Source organism: Podarcis pityusensis (assembly GCF_964106645.2).
Source record: "Podarcis pityusensis genome assembly, chromosome: 11".
Lineage (NCBI taxonomy): Eukaryota > Metazoa > Chordata > Lepidosauria > Squamata > Lacertidae > Podarcis > Podarcis pityusensis.
Genome location: NC_138036.1, coordinates 30,325,361 through 30,342,940, shown reverse-complemented (window position 1 = coordinate 30,342,940; position 17,580 = coordinate 30,325,361). Strand labels below are relative to the sequence as shown.

The 17,580-nt window shown below is 43.0% G+C and overlaps 2 protein-coding genes across 2 annotated transcripts in view; one reads left to right on the top strand and one right to left on the bottom strand.

Annotated features, from left to right (window-relative positions):
* MRPS27 (mitochondrial ribosomal protein S27) overlaps window positions 1–1,765 on the bottom strand; it is a 56,360-nt gene extending 54,595 nt beyond the window's left edge. The window contains exon 1 of the mRNA XM_080972969.1: window positions 1,643–1,765. Within this exon, the coding sequence (XP_080829095.1) occupies window positions 1,643–1,703 (61 nt within the window). The 5' untranslated portion in view covers window positions 1,704–1,765. The remainder of the gene's footprint in view (window positions 1–1,642) is intronic.
* Window positions 1,766–15,746, top strand: PTCD2 (pentatricopeptide repeat domain 2; the record flags this gene model as incomplete). The annotated part of the gene is made up of 10 exons (XM_080972968.1): window positions 1,766–1,955; window positions 3,895–3,987; window positions 5,427–5,556; window positions 6,627–6,744; window positions 7,734–7,812; window positions 10,140–10,231; window positions 12,164–12,277; window positions 12,891–12,965; window positions 14,416–14,529; window positions 15,464–15,746. The coding sequence occupies 10 exons, from the start codon at window positions 1,766–1,768 to the stop codon at window positions 15,686–15,688; spliced, it is 1,230 nt and encodes a 409-aa protein (XP_080829094.1). The 3' UTR covers window positions 15,689–15,746.
* Window positions 15,747–17,580: the final 1,834 nt, after the last annotated feature.

Genomic DNA, 17,580 nt, shown 5'->3' with positions numbered 1-17,580 from the left:
CCCTCATTGCGAGAAGCAAAGCTACAGGGAACCAGGCAGAGGGCCTTCTCGGTAGTGGCGCCCGCCCTGTGGAACGCCCTCCCATCAGATGTCAAAGCGATAAATAACTACCTGACATTCAGAAGACATCTTAAGGCAGCCCTGTTCAGGGAAGTTTTTGTATGTGTGATATTTTAGTGTATTTCTGGTTTCTATGGAAGCCACCCAGAGTGGCTGGGGAAACCCAGCCAGATGGGCGAGGTACAAATAATAAATTATTATTATTATTATTATTATTATTATTATTGCATTACAAATTAAAACTAGAGTAGAGGTTAAAACAAAGGCTCACTTTGTTCAAGGGAGGTGGGGAATGGGAAAACTCCAGCTTTCATCTTCAACCCTAGAGGGAAATACTGTACATTGTGGAAAGGTACTACAGAATATTTAGAGGATTCCACATCCTTTCTCTCTCTCATGAGGCAGTTAAGGAATGGAAGAGGGTGAAGTTGAAAACAGCTATTTTTCTCCCTTTCTGTGTCTCGCCTTCTTGCTGTACAAAAATCCTCCAACGGGGACTTAGCTCTGACTCTATGCAAATCCAGGATTATAATGCAGCACTACACATCTCCCAATGGAGGCTACATGATGATGGGTTTATAGTTTTATGTATACAAGAAGAAAATAGCCCTTGTCAACCTGATGTCCTCCAGTTGTTGTTGAACTCCAGCTCCCATCAGCTCCAGCCAGCACATCTGGAGGGCACCAGGTTGTCAAAGGTATAAAATGAGCAGCCAAAAGGCCAAAAACATATTTGTTGGCCACAGTCACTATGCTATTGATGTAAAAAAGGAAGGGCATAATAACACCAAGCACATTTTTCTAAACTCCAGGTTCCCATTGATTTTGGCAACGACAGCATATATGTATATATGTGTGTACACACACACACACACAGAGAGAGAGGGAGAGAGAGCGCATGGAGGGAGGGCAACCACGAGCCTTGATGGAAATGCCAAGTGGTCAACAGATAGATCATTTGACCAGATGAGGGAGAGATAACCCTCCTTCTCAGCTGGCTGAAATGTATACAAGAGCACTTTTGCTAACTCTCAAAAAGGCTGGCCAAATGAATGCGGCTCTCACACCAAAAGGTTAGCCGTACCCTTACATAAAAGGTCAACGTGGTAAAACGATGGGGGTCATGGAATCACAGAACCGTACAGCTGGGGAAAGATCATTAAGGGTCATCTAGTCCAACCCCCTGCAGTGCAGGAATCCTTTTGCCACAAAACAAAAAGCTGCCCCAGAAGTGACCTCAGGGCTCCATTGATAACCATGAATCCTTCGCAGCGCTGGATGAAATCTCTGGCAGCTAACACGGAAACCCTAGGGGGGAAAACTCTCACATATAAAACGGCAAAGGCTGTAGTGACACGAAAGCCGTTTAAACTCGAGCAGCCTCGTTCAGACTCAGGCGCAGGAAGGTCAAGCGAGGAGGCTGCTGCAAGCCTGACGCCCATGTGCTCCAATATCTGAGGGCATGGAGAACACATTCCGGGGCGCAGCCAGGCCTCACTCAGACCTCCCCTGCGCTGCGCTCGGGGTCCCTGGAGCTCAGTCCCCGAAAGACCCGCCTGGCGGCCCCACAGCCCACACCCACCTGCCGCAGCCCAGCTCCGAAGCGCAACCTGCAACCCTCGCCTCAGGACGGGCGCCGCCATCTCGGCCCGCACCACCTCTTCGACGGGGGTGGAGGAGCTTAGGCGGCACGCCGGCGCAGCCGATGGCGAGACGCGGGAGATTCGGCGAGGGCGGTCCCTGCGCGCCCCTCCTGCCGCGGCCGCTCTTGGTACGTTCCGGGGACAGAATGGCAGCGGCAGTGGGCAGTTCCAATGGAATCCTGCGAGAGACCGTCCGGCGCTGCATGCGGGGCACGCTCGCCGCGGCCGGCTGCCTGAGCTGCCCGCAAGGAGGTGCGTGAAGGGCGACAGGTGGGGAGGCTGCAGGGGAGAGGAAGGGACGCTCTATGGAACGCGCCGATCCGACCTTGTAATCGGAGAACTGCATATCCCATCGTCCACTGCGGCGCCATAAGCCAAAGTTTTTTTACTGTGGCGGAATGGTGCACGCTGGGGGTTGTAGTCCCGAACGTGACGTCGCAGGAAAGGCCTGATGTGCTCAACCCAAAGTCCTTTAGGATGGGAGAACGTGCGTGGTTGCGCTCCGCGTGTTTCAAGCGCCGGGCGTTTCTTCTCTCTTGTTTAATCACCTAGGGATGAATGTGGAACGCCCTAGGTGACAAAAAAAAAATTCCTTCCAGTAGCACCTTAGAGACCAACTACGTTTGTTATTGGTATAAGCTTTCGTGTGCATTCGTCTGAAAAAGTGTGCATGCACACGAAAGCTCATACCAATAACAAACGTAGTTGGTCTCTAAGGTGCTACTGGAAGGAATTTTTTTGTTTGTTTGTTTCGACTCCGGCAGACCAACACGGCTACCTACCTGTAACTAGCCCTAGGTGACGACCGTTGGAGCCTGTTGCGTGGAGTGTGTACAGCCTATGAGATCCACAGAGATCTTCCATCAGGCGGCAGAGAGAAAGTGAAAAGGCGCCAACAGGGATAGCCGCAAATAACTTAACCCAGCGTGTTTTGTATTTGAGAAGAGTTTTAACGCATTTGAAATAAATGCTGCCTTTCCCAGTGAATTCAGAAGGGGACATTGTTCAGTGTTGGAGCACGCTGTTTCTCAATAAACCTCTGCATGCGCATAAGCATTTTTAATTATTGCATTTGCTAGTTGCTGCCCATGAAACATCCTGAAGCAACTGAAAAGTAAAAACATTTTCAAGGCTAGTATAGGATACATAGTCGTATCCAGTGTTAGCTGAAAAAGCCTGCTGAGCTAGTGGAGCAGCAGCGTTGGCTATGACCCAATGGCTCTACTCTGAGTAGAACCACAGCTGTCTACTCATCATACCTTTTCCCCCCTTCTGCCTGCATTGCAGGGGGTTGGACTAGATGACCCTCACGGTCCCTTCCAACTCTATAAGCCTATGATTCTAAGCTTCTGTTTTTAGCCCTGTGCACTATTATACTTCTCTGTTCCGGCTTATGAGGGCTAATGCTTGCTTATGATCACTTGATGGTGATGGTGGTAGTTAGACAAAGGGCAGCTAATTATAGGTGTGCCTCCTTGGTCCATGATGTCCAGTCTGTGACATCTTTCTTTCAAACAGACAAGTTATTGAAATAGTTAACAGTTAGCAAGGGAATCCTCTAACTGGAGCAGGCCTACTTACCTTGCAGAAGAGGAGCTGCAGAGAGGGGTGCTTTTCAGCTGTGACTTTCAAAAGGCATGTACCGTGAGGTGAAACATGGGCAAAGCAGGAGGTATAAGTGAGGAAGGCATCAGTCAATATAAGTCTGCACCTGAGAAATAAAATACAGAAAAGCAAACATATTTATTGTTACAGGTAGGTAGCCGTGTTGGTCTGCCATAGTCAAAACAAAATAAAAAGTAAAAAAATCCCTTCCAGTAGCACCTTAGAGACCAGCTAAGTTTGTTATTGGTATGAGCTTTCGTGTGCATGCACACTTCTTCAGATATTCAGATATTTATTGTGTCATGTGCTTTTATAGGTTAGAACAGACTTTCTAAGCTTATCCAAATATTACAAGAGAACGTTTACAGTTATTGAGTAGAAGAATATTATATCTGCATAAGGGATGTGAGTCCCCACCATTCTCCTTTATGTTAGTAGGTGAAAGTATGAGCATTTCTGAAACTGATATACAGTACAAAGCATCCTCTTTCTTTACACAGCCTAAGGTTTAAATAGATACTATTATTGAAACCTTAAGTGTATGGTGTATTCTGAATATCTCTCTTTTCCTCCCTTTCATTTTCAGCCAAACGTTATTTGTTAACAGAAGATGTTTTGCAATTACATGCATTTCAGCAACATAAGTTGGAAGTGGGATATAAACTATATGGCGAGAAAGGTAAGCCCTTCAGGGAAATGTTGGTCTCCCAGGGTGAGAGGCTGGGAGGAGAAAGAAAAGATCCCAGGTGAGAGCTGGGAGGGGCTGCAACCTTCTGTGGGTGGTAATGACCTTTAAGAGGGGATTCTGTACTCTTATTTTTTGTAGCTGCTTTTGTTTTTAATTTACATTAGTTTTCTGTACTGTATCATGAAAAAAACCTAATAAAAATCTTAAGTGAGAAAGAAAAAAGAAAGGTAGCCCTTTCATGTATACCAGAGGTGGGGAACCCATAGCTCCCCAGATGCTGTGGGCCTACAACATCCTGAAAGCCTCCAATTCCCCACCCCTGATGTGTATGCTTTACTTAACCATTCACAAGTTAATGTTGCAAAGCTTAAAGGCAATCAGTGGTTTATCAGATACAGTTTTGCTAGTCATCACAGGCTCAGAGCAAAAGCCATATTGAGGCTTCTCATAGTTCTTGTACATTGAGGAATTCTCTGGTGTTTGGTAATGCTCTCTGTCCTTTGCATAACTGGTGTATGCTCAAACGTCTCTTTATCTGCATCTGAGTTTCCATCCCTTTATTTATTTATTAGGAGTATTTTAACATCACAGTAATACTGTAGTGTGGGGATGGGGAATCTGTGTCCCTCTAGGTATTTGTTCGACTCCAGCTTCCATCAGTCCCAGCCAGCAGGGCCAAATAGTCAGGGATGATGGGAATTGTAGTCCATCAACATCTGGACTACATACCTGCCAGAACAACATCGGACAATAAAAACAAAACATGTTCTCAAAAGAGGGCAAGCTTTTTGTGGGAAACTGCAGCTTCTATCTTTGTTTTGAGCAAATACCGTATTGGCCCGAATATAAGATGCACCCACAAATAAGTCACACCTTTTAAATTAAAGGCTTATTTGCAGATGAGGCCCGCCTCCTGGCACTGCCACCCTGAATGGGGGATGGGAGGGTGGGCGCTTACTTCTGAGCATGCTGTGCGCCCGCCTCCCAGCACTACCACCTCGTCTGTTCAGGGCAGTAGTGCCAGGAGATGGGCGCACAGTGCTTGGTTCCAGCTATATGCTGCACTTTAACTTTTCACAGTAGGAATTTGGAAAAAAAGTGTGGCATATATTTGGGTCAATACGGTATGTGCTAAAGGTCCTTTGTGGTTGGCTAGGGAGCAAGGGTTCACATTCCTCCTGGGCATCACCCAGGCACTAGGGTCCAGGCACTAGACTTGCCCCCAGTAGATGATCACTACTTAAGGGCAAAGCTATTGCAATGTGACGTGTGAGGGCAGAATTTTTTGTGGGGGTGGGTGGGAAACCCAGTACGCTCTACAACTAATCCGGCCATGACTACCGTAACTGGGATAAGGCATGTAAACTGACATTACAATTTTTCTATATAACCTAAATACAAATAAAGATATACTATTAATTCTGTTTCAGACACATATTTCAAAACTATTGAAGACAAGTTAGCCAAAAATATGCTAATTCTCAGAGATGAATTGAAATTGTTGCTTCATTTGTGCCAGACGAAAGAAGAAGTGAAAATAGTCAAGAGGGTGATATACAGGTAAAATTCAAAAGAACATATTCTGGTTCCTTCTTTTGCATTTCCTTTAGTCTAGAATATCCTGGACCATGCGACAGTTAGTAGGGAACTTGGATATTTTTAACAGGATCAGCCTTAATACAGTTACACTTCAAAGTTTTCAGTCCATGCCTGAGGTCATTGGGTTGTACTCAGCATAGCACTAAAGTGGGCTTTCCATCAGTGCAAAGGTTTGTACTTGTGCAACAGCATGATCTCCTCCCCCCTTGTACCCCTTAAAACCCTCCAGAACAAAATTGAGATGGCATAGGGCATGCATACAGGGATCCCAGTGTGCTGGCAGAAATATTTTGTTGACTAGTACCCACTGGACAAATACATTTAAAGCTAAGTAAAGTAACATGATTTGCTTGTGCCTGCCTATCCAGGTTTGTCATCCTGAAATGCTGTTGCTGTGAAGCAAATGCAATTTTATCATAAAGTTAATCAAGTTGATTAGGTTGAATCAGCCAATAAACGCCTCTGATGTCAATGAAGAACAGCAAATTGGGAACAGAATTACTGTTCAATCTGCAAGTAGATGTTGTGAAACACGAAATACTGACTAGAAGAAGATAATTAATTAGAATCCCGTGCCATCTTCCAAAATTAGTATTATGCCTATGGCAGAGCAAAGGATTAATTCTGAACAGGGCTGGCCCACCCTTGAGGCAAGGTACGGCAACTGCCTTAGGCGGCAGGATCTATGGAGCAGCAGACCTTCACTCCCCCGTTGTTCCTGATGTAGCTCTTCACTAACCCCTTCTTCCCTGGTGGGGAAGGAGGTGCCGTTTTGTTGTTCACCTCAGGTGCCAAAATGTTTTGGGCCTGATCTTGAAAGATATCATTTCTCCTCTTTGTTATGTTGCATCACATGGTAATTCTGTGCAATGGCTCTGATCGGTTTTCTAGTCCCATACAAGCAGGCAGCAAGTAACTCTGTGCATGTAGGTTCCTTTCATTTAGACTACCTTGTTTCTGCTTTTATCTTTACCTCTGCTCTTTAAAACTAGATTGCCACACACACAACAAATTCCATGTCATCTCTACAGGTACCATGCTGAGAACAAAAATGTGGCCTTTGGTGGTTTCAAATTTGGTCCTCTTTTTATGAGGCTGTGTTATGAAATGAATCTTGAAGCAACGGCACTGGAGCTCATCAAAGACCAGGTAGAATTCAGAAACACGCCCGTCTCTTTTCTTCTCTAGTCCAGTAGGAAATCTTCCCTATACCAGCTCCCTTAAATCCATGGTAGTTGTGAAAAGTATATAGATAAATAATAAGCACAGAGGCTTCTGGGAGAGGGTCACTTTGCTCTTACCAGAGTTCTGAACTGATTACACTTTCCCCACCCCTTCCAATGGCTTTTTCCTCCCTCTCTCCCTTTCTCCCCCTGCTTGCATGAAATTAGGCCAAAGATTGCAAATTCCTCACTGCTTCCATGAACACCCATTTGTGTGGGGGGGAGGGGAGACACTCTGCTATGGTTTACATGCCATCATGTAATATGAATAAACAAGCAAACAGCTTGTGCTGCATTGGAAAGAAAATTCTCGTTTCCCTCGTGGATCTTTCCCATTCTTACAAAGGATTGTTTTTAAATGGTAGGAATAAAATCACTGGAGAAATGTGATGAACGTCATATTTTTCTCTCTTAATGTGGAGGTGTAAAGCTGGAACCCAAAGGGCTTTGGAGCTTTGTGGTTTCCAAAATCTAATCCTGAAGGCTGGAGGAAGTGCTAAATATTATTTGTTGTTGTTTATTTAGCAAAAGATTGGCAGTATTTATTTTTTAACCAAAGCAGATATCTTTATTCAAAAAGCACAAATGAAGAGAGTGAGATCAAAGGAGAATTTTTTAAAAAAGTTAAAAGAAGAAAGAGAAACAAGATAAATGAAGAAGAAATTTAAAGGTTTGCATTAATTAAATGGGAGGGGGAAAGTTTTTTTTTAAAAAAGTTGTTGTTTTGAAGCTGTTGTCTCCTACAGGCCTTAATAGAATGCTAACTGTCAGGAGTTTGAAAATGAAATTTTAAGACCCTTAATTTTGCCTCCCAAGCTTTGAGGGTTCAATGGCTTCAGTTTGAACTATTAATTGGGTGTTGATATAACCAATATCTGTGGGTTGTCCCAAACTGATGTTATTTATATTCTTCAGGCTTTGCACGGCTTCTTTTCAGAAAGCTCATCATTCAATATTTTGATGGATATGCTCTTTACAAAAGGTCATTATGAAAGTAAGTAGCGTAAGATCCCTAAAAAGGAATATATTATTGACAGCGAAACTGTCTTTCTGATATGAAAAAATAGAATATTAAAGTGCTATAATTGACACTGAATTGGTTGATCTTTTGAGCTGGAAAAACCTGATGTGATCACTCATGGGTGTTAAAAGAGCTGAAACACATTTTGCAAATATAATTGAAGAGTACTCATTAAGCACTTGATCTCTCTCATCAAATGTAATCATACAACTCATGATTAGGGCTTTTATGGATCTTTTTTGGTAACACTTTTTCATCTTCTAACTTCCTGCCTTTGCTCTCAGCCAAGCAGCTGTCTTTCATGAGCCTGGGAATTTTTTAATCGCTGCAAGAAAACATGCTATATTTTCTGAACACCACATATTTTCACCCCCACCCCATCTCACCCATGTGCAGTGTGATCTACTTGTCTACTTGGAGACAAGATCCTTTGAGTTCAGTGGAGTTAACTTTTAGGCAAACGTGCATAGGATTGCAACCTAAAGATTGCAATCCGTACACAGACTTGGGAGAAAATGCCACCAACCTTTTGAGGAAGCACATATACAAAGGAGCTGCATGCTGGGGGTGGGGATGTTTATTTAAAATCGTATTCCTTTTTTCATAACATCTCAGAGCTTTGTACGTATTTTCAAAACAATAAAAACCAAAGCTCCAATTTTAAAGTACAGTTACATATGACAACCATCAGGTAAAAAACAGTAGAGAACAAAAGAAATCAGTAGCTCAGTGGCAGAAGGTTTTCTTAATCAGAAGCATCTTAGGGAGCAATCCTATGGCGAGATCCACTGCAATGAGCTGCTTAGGATGCAACAGATATTAAGCTTAGCTGGTTGATTCCATGTTTAGCTGGCATTAAGTCCCTGGTGATGATGCCCAGCTGATGATGCGTGATTTGCCAGTGAAATTTGCTCATCCCAGCTCAGCTGGGGTTCATCTGGCCGAGGCTGATGCAAATCCGCAAAAGGGAGTGTGGTGGGGGCATAGTGGGGGTGGGAATGCAGGGCTTAGGCTAAGCCTGTTCAGCTCAGTCACATGACCTGGCAACCTGGCACAGAGCACTATTTAGGAGGCTTGTTTTCCCTCTGCCAGGTTTAGGCAGAGCAGCAGCAGCCTGTTGCCGAACATAGTATGGACCTGGTATGCCAGTTTTACTCACCCTGGCTTGCTTGATGCCAGCTTCTTGTAGAATCATAGAACTGTAGAGCCAAAGGGTCACCTAATCCCAGCCCCTGCAAGGCTAAAGAATCCCTGACAGATGACCATCCAACCTCTGTTTTAAAAACCTCCAATAAAGGGAGAGCCTACCACATTGCGAGGGAGTCCAGCCTCGGAGGTAGTCCTGTGAGTAGGGTTGTTCCCTTCATCTGTCTTCCAGAAGACAACAGGGAGGGAGCTCTTTGGAGACAGATTCCCAAAGCTTCGGAACTACTGCATTGGACTCTTTGCAAACAGGACACAGTTCTGGTCACCATAACTTCCTCCTACAAAGAACATGCACACCATATCATTGATGAAAGGTTGATGGGCTTGTGTGAAATGTGCAGTTTTCCTCTTCAAATAACCATGAGTGATTCGAAATGGATCCTTTCCCAGAACATGCCGTGCTAGTTGCTAAAAACCATTGCTATCATTGGGGTGGGGGCAGGAGGGAGGTTATTATCTTTGTCACTTGTCACTGGTGCAATCCTATGTCTGTCTACTTGGAAGCAAGCGGTAAGACTGTAGCCTTAATGCGCTAAAACCTATGACAGTCTAAAAAGGCCCTTGACCACCTTTCCTAATTTGTGTGTGCTACTTTAGGTATGTTAGGATGAAACCATTGTATCCAGCTAAATCATTCCCCTCCCGTGCACCTTTAAAATCAGTTCCAGGGGTTCCCCCAGCCTTTATTCAAATTTGTGGGTGGGAAGGGAAGTTTGGTTGTGCTTGCACAAATTGTTCTATGTGTGCAGTGATTTGGTTAGATTCAGCTCCAAGCATATAGTTTGTATGGCATTTTATTCTGTCTAAGTCACAATTGCTAAAAACTTAATCAGTGAAAATTGGCATATCTAGGATTTTCCCCTATTTTGGTTGCACATACTATAAAACTTCCATTAAATTTGCATAGCCTTAGCAAGTGGATTATATAAAGTGCTATGCATCTCATCTGCAAAGTTTTTTTTTTGTTTTTTGTTTACAAATGATAATTATTTTTCAGAACTTGGCTTAGGGTTCTTAGAAGTGTTATTAATTAGCAGTTAATACGCTAATTAGAAAATGATGGAAGTAACAATAACTGAAAGTCTGTTTGACAGGTGCTCTGGAAGTGCTGTTAGAGATGAAGAGACAAGGTGTTAAATTCAGCAGTGATACCTATTTGCTCGCAGTTGCGATATGCTACAAGCTGGTAAGAACACATAGTGTTAAAGAATTGCTTCTAGGGTTTTTTAATGAATGAAAGATTAATATTGGAAATGCTGTGAAACCTAAAGGTGGTTTTCTTTTCTTTTCTTTCTGGAATACTACTTATTGATTTATATTTATTTCCAAAAAATAATGAATGTAATATATGGAGGCAGTGTACAGTCAGGCACTGTAAAACAAACTAATATTAAAAACAATACATAAATAATAACAATAAGCATGACTGGCTCACCCTGAGAAAGTTTAAACAACTCTGTAGGTCTGTAGGAAGTCTTCAATAGATAAATGGAAATTATCAGTTTGGATGATGGTCAAATCTCTGCTGGAAGAGTATTCCATAGCATGGGACCAGTGGCAATAAATTCTTGATTTCTGGTTGAAACTAGTTGGACTTCTGAACCACAGGGAACTCACTGCCCTTCTCAGGATGGTCTCAGTGATGGAGCTGGGATATAAGGGCTTAGTTGGTCCTTAATGTAAACCTGGGGCCAAGTTATTTAAGGCCCTTGTATATGTATACAAGACCCTTGAATTTGGCCCAGTAGTATATTGGCAGCCAGGCATATGTTTTAGCAGAGGTGTTGCATGCTGTCAGCCATCAGCAGTCTAGCTGCTGCCTTTTGAACTAGCTGGAGCTGCCAGACCAGTTCCAAGGGCAGCCCCACATAGAGCAAATTATAGTCATCCAGTCTCAAGGTACCAGTGCCTTGACTAAAGTGGCCAGACTTTCCTGATTCAGATATAGCCATAGCTGGTGTGCCAGGTGAAGCTGGTATAGCCACAGAGGTCATTTGCGTCTCTGATGAGTAAGGTGTATCCAGGAATAGCCCCAGACTATATACCTGCTCCTTCAGATGGGGTGCAACCCCATCTAGGCAGGCAGTTGGCCTGGGTATCAGACACACAACAGTCTTAACAACTTTTTTAGTAACTTTATATCTCATATTTTAAGCATGCACCACTTACAGCAACTTAAGAGACGGCATGCACAAGCAATACAGTTGAACAATGAAAAGTATGATAACCAGCAGTAGATAATAAGATTGCTCTTGACTAAAGAGATTATGTGGCAAAGGGTTATGTTTCAACCAAGAAGCTTTGATTAGAACAAGAAGCTTTTAAGATCATTTAAACTTACCAAATGCTGTTGCATTCAGGTCCTGGGCTGCCTCTAAGGATCTGATTGGCCACTGTCAGAACAGAATGCTGAATTAAATGGGCCATTGAGCTGGTCTTATGTTCTTATAAACATTTTAAAATTGGGAGACATTCCGTGTTTACAAAATTAATTTAATTATTTTTTTTAAAAAAAGATTGGGAGCCATTTGGGGGCAAAAGAAAAGTGCATGAGATGCATGTCCAGATATTTATTCACTAGTTCAGGAGTCATCTGGGTTTGCATAAAGCTCATGATGCACAAGAGCACATTCCTGTTTACCCCCCAGGCTCAGATGCACTTACTCTAAAATGTTTATGTAGGAATGGCTAATATAATCTGTTGCGTTCACCTTTTTCTTTTTATGTAAGGAGCTAATCCCTAGTATGCATAAACATCTATATCTCGTACTAGTAAATAAAGCTTACATTCCACAAAGACACATATATATGTTCCTTTCTGCACCTGGAAGTGCCTTCTTCCCTCTATTCCAAGTCTAAAGAAGCGCTAAAACTTCCACAGCCCATCATTCCACCTCAGGCAACTTTAGGATGGAATGCTCATCACTTTTGGCATGGGAGTCTAAAAAGTATCGCATTTTCAAATTCTGTAATCAGTGGGCTGCATGTGTGTCTAGTGTAAACTTTCTGGAAAGCTTCGAAGTACCTTAACTGTTGGCACTTAGGCAGTAGGGCGGTGTCTTTATCCCGTGGATCTGAACTGTGAGTCATTCATGCATTGAAATCTTTTATTCTACAGAACAACTCGGAGTCCAGAAGAATTTTTACTACATTACTTGAAGATGGGCAGCTCAAAGGAGTTAATATATCAAGAAGAGTTTACTACTTTGCAGTAGTATTTGCTTTGAAACAGGTACTGGATTGTTTTGATTTATTGTCAGGGTTCCTGGAATCTCTGCATGTAACATTAACATGCACTCCAGGCTTTCTGGTTTCCTGGACCCATTTCTCCCCCCATTCCTAGGGAAACTTGAATACACTGGTACTACATAAACAATTGTGGTATGTCATATGCATCATACATCATTTTCTAGAATATTTAGGGGGGAGCGGGGGAAGCTTCCTACGGTACCCGTTTGGTTGGGATAGGAATCAAAACTGTAACTGCATTTAATATAGCCCATCAGCTTGAAAACTCAAAGTAAATAAAAAGAAAGGGTCACAAAACGAACGACAACAGATGGCTAGCTGGCACACTCTAGATCAGAAGTGGCCCCTGGGCCATCTTTATTCGGCCTCCTGGTGGCCTTTATGCACCATTGTTGTAAGCATTCTGGCAAAGGACCTCAGCCAGTCCGTCTCTCTCTAAATCAGATACTCATTCCCCAGTCAGAGATCTTAAAGAATCCAAGCTCATGTGCTGTATAGCTGTGAGGTCCTTAATAATACCAACTTTAATGAAATGCTGAGCACAGCTTTGTTTTACGTGCACAGTTTGATTTATTGTCTCTGTTTATTCTTCCTAGAATGATATTTCCAGGGCTCGCTCCTTCTATTCTCACATCATAAACACAGAAAGCAGAGTTTGCACTAATCTGACAGTAAGTCTGCTGGATTTTGTATGTTACTCCTGAGCCAGGAATGGGAAATGCATTTGGCTGCATAGAAATTTAATTAGTTAATTAATAATAATAATTTTTAAAAAATGTGTGGGTTTTTAAAATTAAAAAGGAAGGTTGTCCACTGCTTTGAACAACTTTAGACACACAAGATGCTACTTCGTTTGATGCTGTTCTGGAAAAAAATCCAGTTCTCTTGGGGGTTTTCTGGATTATTTCCAAACGGTTTTAGGATTGCTACTTGACAGACCCTCTAAATTGAAAGGGTATGTTATAAACGGCTACCTAGCTACTCCTCCTCACTTCTACATACAAATAGCCGAAGATTTGAAGTGTTTTATCTTGTAATGTGCTGGCAAAGCCTCTGATGCTGATGGATGTTAATTCAGTGATGTCATGGAATATATTCAAACATGTTGTCAACTAAACATTCCTTGACAGTGGAGCTGTGAACTCTAACACAGCCCATCTTCAATTAGAGAGGTGAAAGTTCAGTTTGGCTGAGGGAAAATGCTCACACAGCCGCTAGGGACAGGAGGGGCCATAAAAGGAAAGCTCAGTGGGGAGAGGACTATGGTACCACTTAAACTCTAAGGAGCAAGGAGCCCATGAACATAGTAGTCAGAGGAAGGGGGCACAATGGGGGAAATAAAGAGAGCAACAGAGTCAGGTGAACTGAGGAAGAGGAAGGCAGAGGGGATGGGAAACTGAGGAAAGGATGAGTAAATGAAAGTGAAAAATACAAATTGGCTGTATGCTGTCGGCAGCGAATGAGGCGAGCAGAAGACTGGAGTAATCAGGCTGCAATTAGCTAAATTAATAGCAAGTCCTGCTTCTTCTTTTCCCAGGCATCCCCACGTCCCACTCCACAGTATATAATTCATAATCCTTCTGAGTTGGTTTGTTAGAACATACTACTCTACATCCAGCATGCAAAGCCGTTTTCCTTCGAAGTAATTTATTTAATTTCATTTAGGCACATTTCCTCTCCAGGGAAGCCTCACAGAATATTTGGGGGAGGGGGGATTCCTTAGAGAATGTGCCATTTTCATGCTTCTATTTTTTTTAATTCCACAATGTTTATATGCCTCTTGATTGTAAAAGTGGTATGCAAAAAAAACACACAATAACATTACCAGTAGTTTGTTTTTTGTTTTTGTTTTTTAAACCAAGTATTAAAAAAATCATTTTCTTTCACTTGGGCCATTGTGTCATCTATAAGGGCAAAGTATTTGTCTGTTTTCACTGCCCCTTTTACTAACTATTCCAAATCCTCATGGCTCTTAGAAAGGGGGAAGGGGGAAAAAGATCTGTATGTTTGGTGGGGAAACAATCCATCCTTCTGACCTTTCAGGTTTCAGGGGCGTCTTTTGTTTTTACCTAATCCAGAGCTTATTAAAGCTTTATTCATTAATGTTTTGTTTTGTTCAAGATTCTTCTTCAGGTTGCAACTGGTGACCTAGAAGACCTTGTCCAGAGACTGAAAAATGCTTCAGAGTCCAGTGTTTCAAGTTTTGTGAAAAAACCAGAGTTCTGTATGGAAGTGGTAAGTGGATGGTTACTGTGGAAGCCAATCAACAGTCTTCATAGCAGAGGTAGGCCATGTGTGACCTACCAGATGTTGTTGGACTCAAACTCCCATTATCTCCTACCAGCATGGTGATTGGCCAGTAATGATTGGAGATGTAGACCAGCCACAAAAGGAGGGGAGGGTCACAGGATCTCCATCTTTGCTGTACAGTGGTACCTCAGGTTACATACGCTTCAGGTTACATATGCTTCAGGTTACAGACTCCGCTAACCCATAAATAGTGCTTCAGGTTAAGAATTTTGCTTCAGGATGAGAACAGAAATCGGGCTCGGGCAGCGCGGCAGCAGCAGGAGGCCCCATTAGCTAAAGTGGTTCTTCAGGTTAAAAACAGTTTCAGGTTAAGTACGGACCTCCGGAACAAATTAAGTACTTAACCCGACGTACCACTGTATGTTTGTTCCCTTGTATGCCCTATTCTGAACTTCTACCCAATAAAACGTTTCCCTGACCTTATGGCATGGGTCCAGGCAGGGGTGTGTGGTCAGTGGACGAGGGGGACTAGGGTAGCCCCCTAAATGTTCCCCTGGCGCCACCAGCGTAAGGAAGGAGGTGTGATGCTAACTTGTGTGACATCATAACATCACACATGTGATGTCAGCCCCCACACACAAAAAAACACCTTCGCAAACGGACACCTCTGGCCCTAATTGCCCCCCAACAAACAGAGTCACCACACGCCACTGGGTCCAGGAACCACTGCTTCCATTATTTTATACGTTCAAGATAGCTGGGTCTGCTCCCTCCCACAAAGATGATTGGCCACACCCTGGATCATACCCTCTTTTCTGAGCTTTGATCAGCCAAGAAGGTCAAGAGGTGTAGTGTGGGTGTGTGTAAGGTAATGTTTCTGCTTCTAGTTGCTGATCTGTTTGCCATTGTTTTCTCATAGCTGGCTACAGCCAGAGAGAAGCTGGAAGACATCCCAACTCTCCGTGTCCAGTTTGAAGAAATCGTCACCAAGCTGCAAGCCTCAGGACAGACCATTTCTCAGACTCTGGATGACTTGCTGTGTCAGCCGCCACGCACAAAGAGGCGTCCCATGCAGCTGCTCAAGCTGAACCAAATGAGCCGTCGGACTTTGAAGCCTATACACTCTGCTCTCCTGGCTGAGTAGATCCATCCTTTCCCCTGTTAGAATTTCTACCCAATAAAACGTCTCCCTGGCTTAGAAACGTGGTTTTCACTTGGTGTGTTTTCTGGGATGAATTATGATGCTCCAAACAAAATTGTATGAGTGGACACTGTGCAACCAAACAAATAAGGGAAAGACTTAGATCTGCTCAAAGAAGACAACTTGCAAGCAAGCTTGTTCAGCCTCCTGGGGAAAATAGTTACTGCTTGATGCAACATGTGTAGAAAGTTATCACAGATGGTGAATGACAGAGACCACCCCCCTCTAATCTCTATATTATCTCTGACAATATTCAAGATGCTTTATTGCTTGTACCAAACACGAAGTGTTTAACTGAAATCTTTCCTAATCTTGTTGATAAGTGTTAGAAATGGAAAAGAAAGGTATATGGAGATGTGATAAAATTAGATCATATTGGGGGAAAATATTGAAGGTTATAGAGAATAATAAAATAATAGGTTGGGGTCACTAACTCAGCACCTTGTTTATTAAAGTTATATACCGCCCTTCATAAAAGGGACGCAGGTGGTGCTGAGGGTTAAACCACAGAGCCTAGGACTTGCCGATCAGAAGGTCGGCGGTTCAAATCCCCATGATGGGGTGAGCTCCTGTTGCTCGGTCCCTGCTCCTGCCAACCTAGCAGTTCGAAAGCATGTCAAAGTTCAAGTAGATAAATAGGTACTGCTCCGGTGGGAAAGTAAACGGCATTTCTGTGCGCTGCTCTGGTTCGCCAGAAGCGGCTTAGTCATGCTGGCCACATGACCCAGAAGCTGTACGCTGGTTCCCTCAGCCTATAGAGAGAGATGAGCGCCGCAACCCCAGAGTCGGACACTACTGGACCTAATGGTCAGGGGTCCCTTTACCGCCCTTCATCCGAAGAACTCAGGGCATTTCACAAGATAAAAATACAAGTAGAACAAAAAATAAACAATAACCTCCCATCTCACAATCACAGTGATCTCAATAGCTACCTCCACGGAACTCCACAATCCACAGCCAACAGTTTGGTCTTCCTGCTCAGTCTGTGTTTGCAGTGGCTTGGACTCTCCTATACTGAATACACTCCTTAAACATGCCCAAATGGGAAGGCAGAAAAATGTATAAAAGTAGAAGAAATAAACACAAATTTGCCTCGCGCACCCATTAGATACTGTTTCTCAAAGCCATTTAAAAACGTCAACTTTATTTTAGAAAATGAAATGTAATGCTAATTTTTTGAATTCCAAAAAATTGTCAAAATACTACACAGCAGACAGTAGGGGGCACAATGGATCGTGCAATGTAGAACAACTCATCTAGCTTGAATATAAGGAATGTAATAAATCTGCAACCAACATCAACAGTCTTGTTATAACCAAGAAGCTCCCCAAATTAGCTACAGTATATGTAAAATTTCATTACTGACATAATCCATACATTTGTATGTGTGATTTGCATCTTGAATTGCATGCATGAGAGACCACCTCTCCATGCTCAAAGAAGATGCATAGGCTTAATGAGAAGATACCTTCTGGAACCTCATTAGTGGCACTTGAAGCTATGCTGGAATGTAACTGCATCCAAAAATAAAATGCTACAAAGGAGGCGTTCCAAATGGAAACAAAATTAGTTTTAAGGCAATCTCAATGTGCATGAATTTTAATATTCTTTTCATAGTAAAGTGTTTATGCAACTGAGATATCTTCCACTATGCCTTGATGGTTGGTCTTGAGAAGGATCTGGTTTAGCAGGGTCTCTTGGTCAACAGTTATATTTATACTGAAGAATCATTGCAGTCCAAGTGGGGGGGGGGGTAAATGACCGCTGGATGGTTAAGTCCCGTCAAAGGCGACTGGGGTGCAGCGCTCATCTCACTTCAAGCTGAGGGAGCCGCC